Source organism: Lytechinus pictus, chromosome 12 (genome assembly GCF_037042905.1).
Source record: "Lytechinus pictus isolate F3 Inbred chromosome 12, Lp3.0, whole genome shotgun sequence".
NCBI lineage: Eukaryota > Metazoa > Echinodermata > Echinoidea > Temnopleuroida > Toxopneustidae > Lytechinus > Lytechinus pictus.
Genome location: NC_087256.1, coordinates 7,362,174 through 7,374,381, shown reverse-complemented (window position 1 = coordinate 7,374,381; position 12,208 = coordinate 7,362,174). Strand labels below are relative to the sequence as shown.

At 35.0% G+C, this 12,208-nt stretch overlaps 1 protein-coding gene across 1 annotated transcript; it reads right to left on the bottom strand.

The window, feature by feature from the left end:
• Positions 1-4,897: 4,897 nt before the first annotated feature.
• LOC129273455 (protein DPCD-like) lies at positions 4,898-11,600 on the bottom strand. The gene is made up of 6 exons (XM_064107856.1): positions 11,576-11,600; positions 10,234-10,314; positions 8,622-8,746; positions 7,190-7,323; positions 5,805-5,907; positions 4,898-5,083 (listed from the first exon to the last, which is right to left on the bottom strand). The coding sequence occupies exons 1-6, from the start codon at positions 11,598-11,600 to the stop codon at positions 4,979-4,981; spliced, it is 573 nt and encodes a 190-aa protein (XP_063963926.1). The 3' UTR covers positions 4,898-4,978.
• Between the last annotated feature and the right edge of the window lie 608 nt (positions 11,601-12,208).

Below are 12,208 nucleotides of genomic sequence, written 5' to 3'. Positions count from 1 at the left end.
GGTAACAACATATTATATGGCAAGATTTAGGTAAAAACCTTGCAATTTGAACTACTTCATCAGTTTTGATACAATTTTCATGAAATACAGCTCACACATTGGCCTTGGGGTAAAGATGTGCAGAACCTTTTTTTTTGCATTTGTCAGAGAGTGCATTGCCAGGGTAACCACATATGATAGCTAGAAATGTAGGAAAACTCATCGTGGATCAATCTACTTCTCAGTTTTCAGCCTGTGCTCATAAAATTTGACACACATATTCATTTTGGGTAAAGATTCATATTCAGTGTTAAAGGGGAATCCAGCCTTGGTCATAACATGTTGTGTGGATAAGGAGAAAAATAAGAATGGTGAAAGTTTGAAAGAAATCGGACAAGCAAAATTTATGGCTGCTTTAAAATTAAGATCCCTAAGACTACTAGTACGTAGATTTCAAATTGGCAACTGGGTAAGTAAATTATGACAAGGGGCGAGGCCGCAAGGACAACTTTCCCATAGGGCTTGTACTTAATTATCAGGATTTTTGGTTTTCTCCTAAATCCCTATTCCATTGGGGCCGTAATATAAACCCGGTATTATATTGTTTTATGTCCTCATGAAAGAAAGATATAATTTGAAGTAAAACTTTTGAAAAAGACATTTTAGCCAATTAATTATTCCAGTACATGGAAGAGTGGTCCTTGCCTTACATCACATATGCGGCCAATTTGAAGTCTTCATAGGTGTAGTGATTACCAATGTTTACAACTTTTATATATTCACAACTTTCTTATGGTTTGTCCGATATTGTTCAAACTTTGACCTATAAACTTGTCTGATTTTTCCTTTTCCTCTAAAAACAAGTGTTTATTTGGGTTGGATTCCCCTTTAACATCATAGCACAGGGTATTAATCACTTTCAATAATATTTATAGGTTCTTTTTTCTTTGGGGGGGGGGCGGAGGAGGTCCTGAAAAACTGACAACATAAAAATATAGAAGGTTAAAGGCCATGACCATTAGGAACTTAAACACTCTTTAAAAAAAACACCCCTTTCATTTTTTTTTTTTTGGGGGGGGGGGGGGCTTTAGAAAATTGCCACATAAAGAGTCAAAGGAAATTATTACAAGGAACTTAACCCCCCCCCAAAAAAAAAAAAAGGGGGGGAGAAAAATCCTTTACACTTCAACATTCTGCTTTGATAAGAGATCGTTTTCGGTGCCCAATTAATCAATGTTTTATTTATCTTCTTCTGCTCAGTCTTTGTTCATTTCAGTTCCTATACTCTGACATTCTTACATCACTTTTTGTACTTTTGATCTTTACCTTACGTTCTTGTTTTGTTTCCTCTCTCCCCCTCTTTGTCTCCCTCTCTAAGTACATTTTCCTTTGCTATTTTAATTCATTATTATCTAGCAACAATTATTCCATTTTGAATACTTACACCTACACCGAAATATAATAACATGACATTCATTTTTTTTTCATAATCTTTTAAACTCCATTTTGGCTACACTCTGTCCTGAATAATACTATTAGCAATATTTAATGTCTAGTTTAAAGAATTGAAGAAATGACTGTCATGATATTATTTTGGTAAAGGTGCATCAAATTCATATTAACAAGGTTGCAGCATTCAGAATGGAATAACTGTTGCTTGACAAAAATGGATTTAGTTATTTTCCAAAAATCCTCTGTGAAAATTTTAGTTTTATCACTGAGTTTTCCCATTCGTGCACTTAACACCATCTGAAAGGGATATGACTAGAATATAAGTATACGTAGAGAAATAAAAGTCATCATTTGCTCAATGAACAGTGAATAAGTTTGTCTTTACTCCAATGGAAAATTATTAGCATTTTTTGTATGACAGTCAGAGTTTGCATCCAACAATTTTGCTACTGAAACATAATATTCATTTTTTGACAATGGGAGATGTAGGATAAAGCAGGGGCTGTCACAGAAATATACTGAAAAAATTAAATGAAAGAAAATAGAAGGCTAAAATCTATTGTGCACATATGGATATTTTTGATATGGTATGTTATTGAGTCATGGATTTGCAAGTGAATTTCTAAAAAACAAGTGCAGAGATTTCTGTATGTATTTGTATTTCTATAATTAGTTGCATGATTAAAGGTACACTTTAAAATGTGTCAGAAAAAATATGCTTGGAGAGAGAGTAAAACAAAAAGGAGAGAGGAAACAGAAGGAGATGGTTTGGTGAAGCTCAAAATCAAAAGTGATGTGATAAAGTTAAAAAGAAAGAGTAGGAACGGAATATGAATAAAAGACTGAGTATGAGAATATAAATAAACAATGATTAATTGGGTACCGTAAACAATTTTGTATCAAATCAGAATGCATTAAACTTCAAATGAATGGTCTGAAGTGCAAAGGACTCTTCTTACCTTTTAAGGGGGGGGGGGCATTTTTCTGCTCAAAAATATATCAGCCCCCTATTTTTTTTTTTTGGGGGGGGGGGGTTAAGTTCCTAGTCATAATCCTTTAACTTTTACTTTTTTTAGGTCATTTTCTAAAGACCCCCCCCAAAAAAAAAAAAAAAAAAAAAATAGGGGGCTGATATATTTTTAATGTCTCGCTTTAAAAATGCAAACACCAGGGGCAAAGGCATAGACTGGTTTAAGCATGGGGAGGTAGGACTAAAAGTGGTATGGGGAGGGGTGCACATCTTGGGGAGGTGGAACTAAGGTTTGGAAAATCAGCTGTTGAAAGTAGAAGGGGTACACATTTCGTTTTGCTAGCCAGTGTTGGAACTCCTCTGCCTTAGCGAAAGGTTTCACATTCACCCAGTGTACCCCCAGCCTATGCCCTTGAGGGGATGCTTATTTTAAGAGTGTTTATCATTTTTATGTTCCTAATGGCCACTGCCTTTAACCTTCTTAATTTTGATGTCAGATTTTACGGACCAATCCCGCCCCTCCCCCCAAAACCTAGAAATATTAATGAAGGTGATTTATACCCCCCACACCCTGGCGTGAACATTTTAATGCAGAGAAGACATTTGGAATTTAATATGAATCTTTACCCCAAGATGAATATTTCTTCCAACTTTTATGAGCACTGACTAAAAACAGGGGAAGTAGTTTGATCCACAATGAGTTTTCCTGCATTTCTGGCTATCATATGTGGTTACCATGGCAATGCACTCTCTGACAAATGCACAGAAAAATGGTTCTTGTACATCTTTACCCCAAGGCAAATGTGTGAGCCAAATTTCATGAGAATTGGTTCAAAACTGATGAAGTAGTTCAAATTGCAACGTTTTTACCTAAACTTTTCCATATAACATGTTACCATGGCAACACAATTTCTGAAACACAAACACAAAAAGCGCCTTTATTAATACATCTTTACTTTAATACCAATGTGTGTGCCAAATCTCATGAGCAATGATTGAAAACTGATGAAGCAGTTTGAATTGTAAGTTTTTTCCCCAATTTTCACCATATAATACATTGTTACCATGGCAACAAGATTTCTGAAAGACACACAAAAATGTATCTTAGACATCTTCACCTCAAGACCAATGTGTGTGCCAAATTTCATGAGAATTGGTTAAAAACAGAGGAAGTAGTTCTAACAGTAAGATTTTTACCTTATTTTTGCCATAATACACTGTTACCATGGCAACACAATTTCCAACACATGCAAAAAATGTGTTTTGCACATCTTTACCCCAAGACCAAAATATGTACATACACACCAACATTCAACCCCCTCCACCGCCACCCTTCGGCTTGTTTAGCATCTGCATTCAGATATTTGGTGCATTGAGATGTGAGGACAAACAGAACATCTGTTCAAAATGGGTCTGAATTCAAGAACTAAACCAATGCAAAATAATGCACTGCTATTGAGTTTTGCACTAGCGCTAGTCTATATATCAGACCAATCTAAACTCATAAATTCTGACATTTCCACCCATTTTTTCACTGTTCCTGCAGCCAGATTTTTTGGAGCATACCCCATTTTTAATTCTTATACATAAACAAAGGTCTGGAGAAAAAATCATGCTTTTGTCCACCGTGTCCACATAATTTCGCTAACAGACCAGACTATATACAGTATAAAGACTTAAAGGACAAGTCCACCCCAACAAAAAGTTGATTTGAATAAAAAAAGAAAAATCCAACAAGCATAACACTGAAAATTTCATCAAAATCGGATGTAAAATAAGTAAGTTATGACATTTTAAAGTTTCGCTTAATTTCACAAAACGGTTATATGCACATCCTGGCTGGTATGCAAATGAGGAGACTATGATGTCATCCACTCACTATTTCTTTTGTATTTTATTATATGAAATATGAAATATTCTAATTTTCTCCTCATTGTCAAGTGATACAACGATTAATTCGTCCCTGAACATGTGGAATTAGCATTGTTTAATACTATATGGTTCAGTCAAGTTGGTCCTTATTGTCAAATCTATAAAAAAATGAAAAATTGTATAATTCAAACAATAAAAAACAAAAGAAATAGTGAGTGATGGACATCATCGACTGACTCACCTAGTTGTGCTTATCACTGTTTTGTGAAAAATAAGCATAACTTTCTTATTTTACATCCGATTTTGATGAAATTTTCAGCACTATGCTAGTTTGATTTTTCTCTATTTATTCAAGTCAGCATTTTCCTGGGGTGGACTTGACCTTTAATTTAATTGAAATGTTGAATTATGGGTAAAGTAAACAGGTGGTGTGTATTTCATGAAGCTGTTTTTATTAAGTTACGAACAATGATACTACAGACTGATGATCCTATTTTTGTGGCAAATGATACACACCAGATTTTTCACCGATGCTGATTTAGTTCTTAAGAAAGGATCACCGGTTGTCCGTGAATTTGCTTGTAACTTACAAACAGCTTTCTGGAACACCCACCAGGACAGATTGAGCCGGTCAGACTCAAGATGGCGCTATTCAAGGTGAAGTTGGCATAATATAGAGCCTACCAGATTGTTGTGATCCAGGTGTTAGCTGGGTGCACACTCCATGTCACCTTCTTTGCTGTTCTTTGTCTTCTGTATCTCTGTGATAACTTGTTTCTCTAATGCTAGGATCTCAGTTGGCTTCTTGTACTGTTGATAATACAAATACAATGATCCAATAATATAGTGACTATTTACTCAATCACATTCTATCATACACACAAATTATATTGCATTCAACTTTCTATATTTGATTATATTCGGGTGTATTGTACAATGAATGATCATATGATGTGATCAGAAAGAAATTATAGAAAATATGACACTCTCATCTAGGCATACTCTCAACCCTTGGGAGGAAGGAGTTTTGAATGCTCTCAACACTAATAGGTTACTTAGCCAGGAAAATTATGGAGAATTGAACACTGTATATGGTGCATACATGTGTATGTAAATATCATTTATTATTTTCTAAATACCTGCAGGGCCTTTCAGCAGTGCATTAGAAATGCCTATTTGCTATCAGCACGGTTTGCCTGTGCATTATCAGAGCATATTGCACGATGCACCAGAATTTCCCAAATTTCTAATATGTTTATATACAAAATTTGCAATGCAATATCATGCTATATTGCAAGTTCTTATGGAAAATGACCACAAAGGATAACAATCATATCCAATGGCTTTTCCTCATGTGCTTATGAGATACTAGAAATATACCACATGTCAGGGCCAATATTCCACTCATCTCCGATTCATGCAATATTCCCTTACTCGTGGAATATCACTTGTACTATTATCCCATTCTGAGTTACCAATTGTAATATAATTATCTTTAGTTCTCAGTCCTTATTTAGAGTTTAGTACTCACTGTGATGATGAGAGTATTATTGCTATGAGCCATAGTGAAGCATGATTGTTGAAGAGAAAGACCCGCTCGCTCCATATCTGGTATGACAAACTTCTTGTAGTATCTGCAGGTACAAAAATAAAATACAGAAATTAATTTTTTAAATCCGTTGAAGATTTCACAAGTTATCATGTGGAAACCAATTCGCATATTTAATAAGCTGTGACCTTTGACCCTTGGATTATATGCCCCGTCTTACAAAGAGTTACGATTGATCCGATCAATCGCAACTATGGACGGCCAGCAAGGTCAACATCTATTATGCATGTTTGTTCAAAATATTTTCTAGCCTTGATGTATATTCATGCATTCATTGTTTCTTGAAAATTCACTGCGCTTCTCTTTGCATAAAAAGGACATTGTGCAAATTTTTCGTTAAAAAAAATTATGACACTGATAAATTTCCATAGAGCTACGATTGATCGGATCAATTGTAACTCTTTGTAAGATGGGGCCCTGTTTCTCATTGCACCAGCACCGGCTCAAGACCCAAACTACAGACAGGGTTCCAAGTGGGTGTTTCACAAAACTGTTTGTGAGGTTACGCATGACATTATGCAAGAATGGAACGTGTTCTGTAGTACAAAGACAGCTATACAGGGATATATCATATAGCATAAGAAAGGATTACCAGTCGTGTGTAAACTCATTCGTAACTTACAATTAGCTTTATGAAACAACCACCTGGATCCTTACACAGGGTGCCAGATTTTGATGTGTAGATTTATAACATATAGCTACATGTACCTATTTTTAGCTATTTTTTTCAACATTCATATCACAGTATTTGCCAATAAATGTAACATTTACAGCATACTTCCAATAATTCAACGTCACTAAAGATTGAATTTACTTCACATCTGTTTAAACCAAATTCACAATATATTTCTGTTTTGTGAAAGTGTACATGTGCAAAGACTATCCTAATGAACATGATCCTATGGCAATAGATTTGCTATGTGTCTTAGAGCTCCTTGAAGTTCCCTTATAAACATTTGCACGAGAATGATGCAAAATTTATACAAATACATTATTCATAATAACAAGTTTTCTCCTTCATCTTCGTACCAGCAAAGCTGAGCGACAGCTATAATTCTTCAGTAACATCTACAAAATAACTATCATTATCATTGGTGCAATGAGGAATGAAAACTTGAAAAAAACAATAGTCATTATCACTTTGGAATTCAGTGTGCAACAAGTTAACCTTTTGCTAACTACAACCAGATAGTCCCTGTAACCAGTCTATGGGAATTACAGAATTCAGTACTAGTATTCAACGAGTTCAGTTTCCTTCCTTAAGTTGGACACTAGTCATTTCATCATCGTGAATTAGAGGAGCTTACTTTTTATTTGATGTCCTGATAATACAGCCATTGCTGTCTTGGTCGACTGATAGACTGTACGTCTCAATAGGGTATGGAAGGTTTCGTACCCTCCACTGGAATGCCTGTCGAGTGTCCATCCTTGTACAGATGGGCTGGGGAAAAACAGAAAAAATTATCACTCACAGCAACATGTGATCTTAACTCAGGGTTTCATTCAGACTCTAGTTCAAAGTTGTGATTTAACTACGGATAGCTAAATGTGACACAAGCTTGAAATGCAGAGGTTGAATTTATTAGCACATTGGACACTCAAATCATATATAACTTAATAAAGCAATGCAAGACTTTACAAAGGACTTGATAACATATTATAATTTGCATCAGCTAGAGTTTGAATGTGATCTTGTGATTCAAATTATTGTTGCTAAAAAGTATATGGCCAGAAAGGTAATTAATTTTCAGAAATGAAAAATTATACATGAGTTTATGAATGACTGGTAATAGGTTGAGATTCCCTAATTTCCCTCTAGTTTAAAGGTCAAGTCCACCCCCCCCAAAAAAAAAATTAGTTGATTTGATAAAAAGGGAGAAGTCCAACAACATAACACAGAAAATTCATCAAAATCGGATGTAAAATAAGAAAGTTATGACAATTTCAAGTTTCGCTTGATAATTTCACAACAGTTATATGCACATCCTGGTCGGCATGCAAAATGAGGAAACGGATGACATCATCCACTCACTATTTCTTTTGTATTTTATTAAATGAAATATGAAATTTTTTAATTTTCTCCTCATTAGTAAGTGAAACAATGATTAATTCCTCCCTGAGCATGTGGAATTCGCATTTTTTAAATACTATACGGTTCAGTCAAGTTGGTCCTCTATTGTCAAATCTGTAGAAAACAAAATATTGTATAATTCAAACAATAAAAACAAAGGAAATAGTGAGTAAGGGACATCATCGACTGTCTCATTTTCATGTCACTGAGTTGTGTGCATATCCCTGTTTTGTGAAAAATGACTAAAAATCATAAATTTCTTATTTTACACCCGATTTTGATGAAATTTTCAGTGTAGGCCTATGCTTGTTTGATTTTTCTCTACTTATTCAAATCAACATTTTTCTAGGGTGGACTTGGCCTTTAATATACCAGGATGGAATTCTACTAACCCCAATCAAATTTTGACATATGAAAATCTGGCATTGAATTGCTACATAACAATCATAACTTTAATCTACAGAGATCATATTTCAACCAAAAAGAAAAATGTCTAGAATACAATATTCAAGTCTTTTGTAGTAATGTGTAACTTCTGTAGAGCTTTATAAAACAGCCCCGTTTTGCGTTTGTCTTGCTATTGACTAGCTTCACGAAACTCCAACAAAATATTTGAAATTCCTAGATTAGAACTGAGCTTTAAGATATTTTTTTTAATTTTCACTTACATTTGAGCTACTTTCCATGAGGAAATCTGCCTCTCCACTTGCAGCTGGGGGTCTGAACTGCTCTCCAACTTCAATCTCCCATTTCCCTTCTCTTCCAAGTACATTCTTACTTCTCCATTTACGCACTGCAAGAATACAAACCAGAAAATAAATTCAATTCAGTGGATTTACAATACGGTGCGCCACCTATCGTTTGCAGCGGACAGGCCAAAATTTGCAATGCCTTATGGAAAAAAAGTCAACATCAGGGGCCCATTTCATAAAGGACTTGTAACTGTTGTAACTTTGCCATAATGGCAACTACCATGGCAACAGGCCTCAGCAGCCAATCATAATCAAGGTTTCCATGGTAGTTGCCATAATGACAAAGTTACAACAGTTGCAAGTCCTTTATGAAATGGGCCCCTGTTGTGCGCATGCATGCGATAAGCGGCACTGGCCGACGCGGATCGGTCGATTTGCATAAAATTATGCTGTTTACCAGGGTCCAGGTGGTGGGAGAAAAATTTGCCTCACATTTATTTGCAAAATTGAGACCTTTATCGTTGATTTCTTAATCTTTGAAGCATCACAGTCACTTTACAGAACACAAGCACTGTGTGCTGCCTGCGCACTATGTCGACCTCGAAGTTAGAAATTGTCTGCTGCAACTGATAGAGGGTGCACTGTATTATGAATCTACCGAATTGAAAGTCATATTGAATACAAATGTAGATACCTTCCAACAAGTTAAAAGGAATAACAGATACTTGAAACATACTTTTGGTTGGAAATCTAAACAATTATGATGAGTTTAATTCATTATCAAATGCATTAAAACATGGTTTTGAATATCATGATATTCATTGAAAGATGAGAACTTGAATAACCAACATGTGTAATGAAATTAAAATAATGAGGACACTGGTATTATATCTGAAATAACACCATCTTATCAACAGTTGTATTTATTAGGCAGTGGCTAGGTAACATGCTAGAGTAATGAATACCATTAGGCTATCAGTAAAATTTTACAGAATATCAAATATTTCATATTTGCACTGTTTTCAATGATTTTGCAACAAATTCAGCTGCAACATATTACTTCCTGACAAAGCTGTCTTTTCCTATAATGTATAATGATGTAAGGAGTCTAACGATATATTATCTATAAAAAAAAAGGGTACAGTTGAATACTGAATTCTTTATAATTCCCATAGACTTTGTACAGGGATCACTCAGTTCCAGTAGGCAATGGGTTAAGATATCATTGTATCACCGTTGTACATATACATGCAAAGTAAAGGATCACTATCCTGGGAATCAAGTTGCTACTATAATAATAATAATAATGGTGGCTGCTTATATAGCGCACAGGTCCACCTTTCGGTGCTCATGGCGCTTCAAGGAAAATAAACACAAACACAACAACAATAGAAAACAAAAAAGAATAGAATTTGAATTCTCCTGAATAAACACAATATTAAACTGCTAATGGGAGATTAAATAAGTTTTCAACTGGGACTTGAATGCTTCTGTTGATGAAATTTGGCGTAATTGGATAGGCAGTTGATTCCAGATATGTCTATATGTCTGGTTCAAAAAAGAAACCATAACAAACTTTGTCTCTTACCTATTAAGTCATTTGTTTTTAAGTCATATTCTTCCACAAGTTCTCTTCCATCAGGGAGAATAAAATGAATCTTTCTTCTTCCTGTGAATGAACAAAAAAACATAAATAGAATATTACCGGGCAGCTCATGACTGATAATAACCAGCTTTTAATGAGAAATGAATTGTGGCATTTGTGGCAGATCCAGGGGGGAGGGGGGCACAGCCAGCCCATGGCCCTCCCTTTTGAGAAGCAATATTAAAATTTGTAATGTAAAAATGCCGATATAAAAAATTGTGCCCCCCCCCCCCCCTTTGAAAGTGAAGACCTTTTTCTTTCAATTTTGCTTGTTAATTTTTTTCGGGGATGCAATATCCTTAATTTTGTTTTAAAAACTTTTTTTTTTGCTTGTCAAATTTTTCCTCGAAAAAATGTGCCCCTCCTTTTGGAAAATCCTGGATCCGCCCCAGTACTGATCATACTGCTCCTCATTACTTGCCTTGTGTCCAAGCTCTTTTAAATTCAGTCACACAGTTAAAAAGTCTCAATCCATAACACATTCTCATTTTAAAGCTCAAAGAAACATCAATATCAATGACTTTAAAAGAATTAAATGTACACAAAGCACTATTACATTTGGTAGCCTCTAACTCACTCATGCATCCTAGCGACCTTTCTAAAAATATATTTGCCCCAAATTTAGACATTTTAGAAATTCAGAGACTGTGAGTGGAGGTTGTAACAAGACATAGATCTCAAACTTAGCCACCCTAAGACGATAAGTGATAATTATACACAATCTGGATGGAAAAGTCTTGTCTTGTACACAAATATGTCACTAACAAGTCTCATAGACGTCATGGAAATGTTAGAAATTTATGCAAATATTAGAAACCCTTCTCAGCCCCCTGAAAACAGACAAAACGTGGTCAGAAACAGTCTCAATGATGACGTCACATAATACCCCACCGACCTACTCCATGCGTATGCATGCATGCATTCCCCTCGCTGATTTTTTTCCTTCAGATTTTTACTGTTATTTCTATGTATTTGGAGATTTGATTCCTGCTTTCGACATCTTCAAACACTATTGTGAACAGTAGAAGTGTTATTTTATCGGTTTTAATTGAAAAACTGTAAAGACCGAGTTTTGTCTTCGACAATATTGGTTATTTTGCACCAGTGCAGTGCAGTACACCTTTGTTGCCGTTGCACTGCAAGGGAGCCAATGCTAGGTATTCGATCTTGTTAGTATCAATGACAGGTCCTTTCTCTTCTTTAGATTCTTAATTCTCCTCCTTCAAGCTCCCCTATACTTCCCCTTCATCATCATCATCATCACCATCACTGTCATTATACTCACTTTCTTCACTGATGTCAATATCCATATCCAAAAACAGTCGTCGATGATTTTTATTGCAAATTTATTCATTTTCTCAGCATACAAAATTATACAATATGTACATGAATGACAAATAATATTAGAGAAAAAAGGAAAGTGGAAACTACAGGAAAAGTTTATAAAAAGTTGTGACTTGTGAGTAGTAGTTCCCAGTAAATTAAATATATGATAACATTAAATGAAAAATGCACACACAGCACTAACAGTCACTAGCAAATATACAGGGAGGGTGGGGAAGGTAAATGCATGAGATTTCGGCAAGAAAGAAAACAAATTATTTTGCATACTTTTTTAACTTATAGATTTACAATTACAGTACATGACAAAGTTGTTGTTGAGTATGTAATTTCATAATTTCATTATGGCAATGTGTGCAAACTTTGCGCGAGTCCATACTTTGCAGACTGTCATTTATCTAAAAATTTGTTCATTATCTTTAACATCTGACAACATCATCATGATTTAAGCGACCTTCAATCAGCCTAAGACATAAATTTTGTTAAGGTGAGATCAGTATACATGAAAATACTGACAACATATCAGCAAGTTTGTCATCATTAACGGTAATAACGCCCTTTCCCAAACAAAATCTGA

Excerpts from the sequence above, each read along its gene's own strand:
- LOC129273455 (XM_064107856.1), bottom strand. The coding sequence starts at position 11,600 with ATGGATATTGACATCAGTGAAGAAA. Across the intron at positions 10,315-11,575 it reads TATTGACATCAGTGAAGAAA|GAAGAAGAAAGATTCATTTT; the intron begins GTGAGTATAATG and ends GTTCATTCACAG. Across the intron at positions 8,747-10,233 it reads AAAAACAAATGACTTAATAG|TGCGTAAATGGAGAAGTAAG; the intron begins GTAAGAGACAAA and ends GTATTCTTGCAG.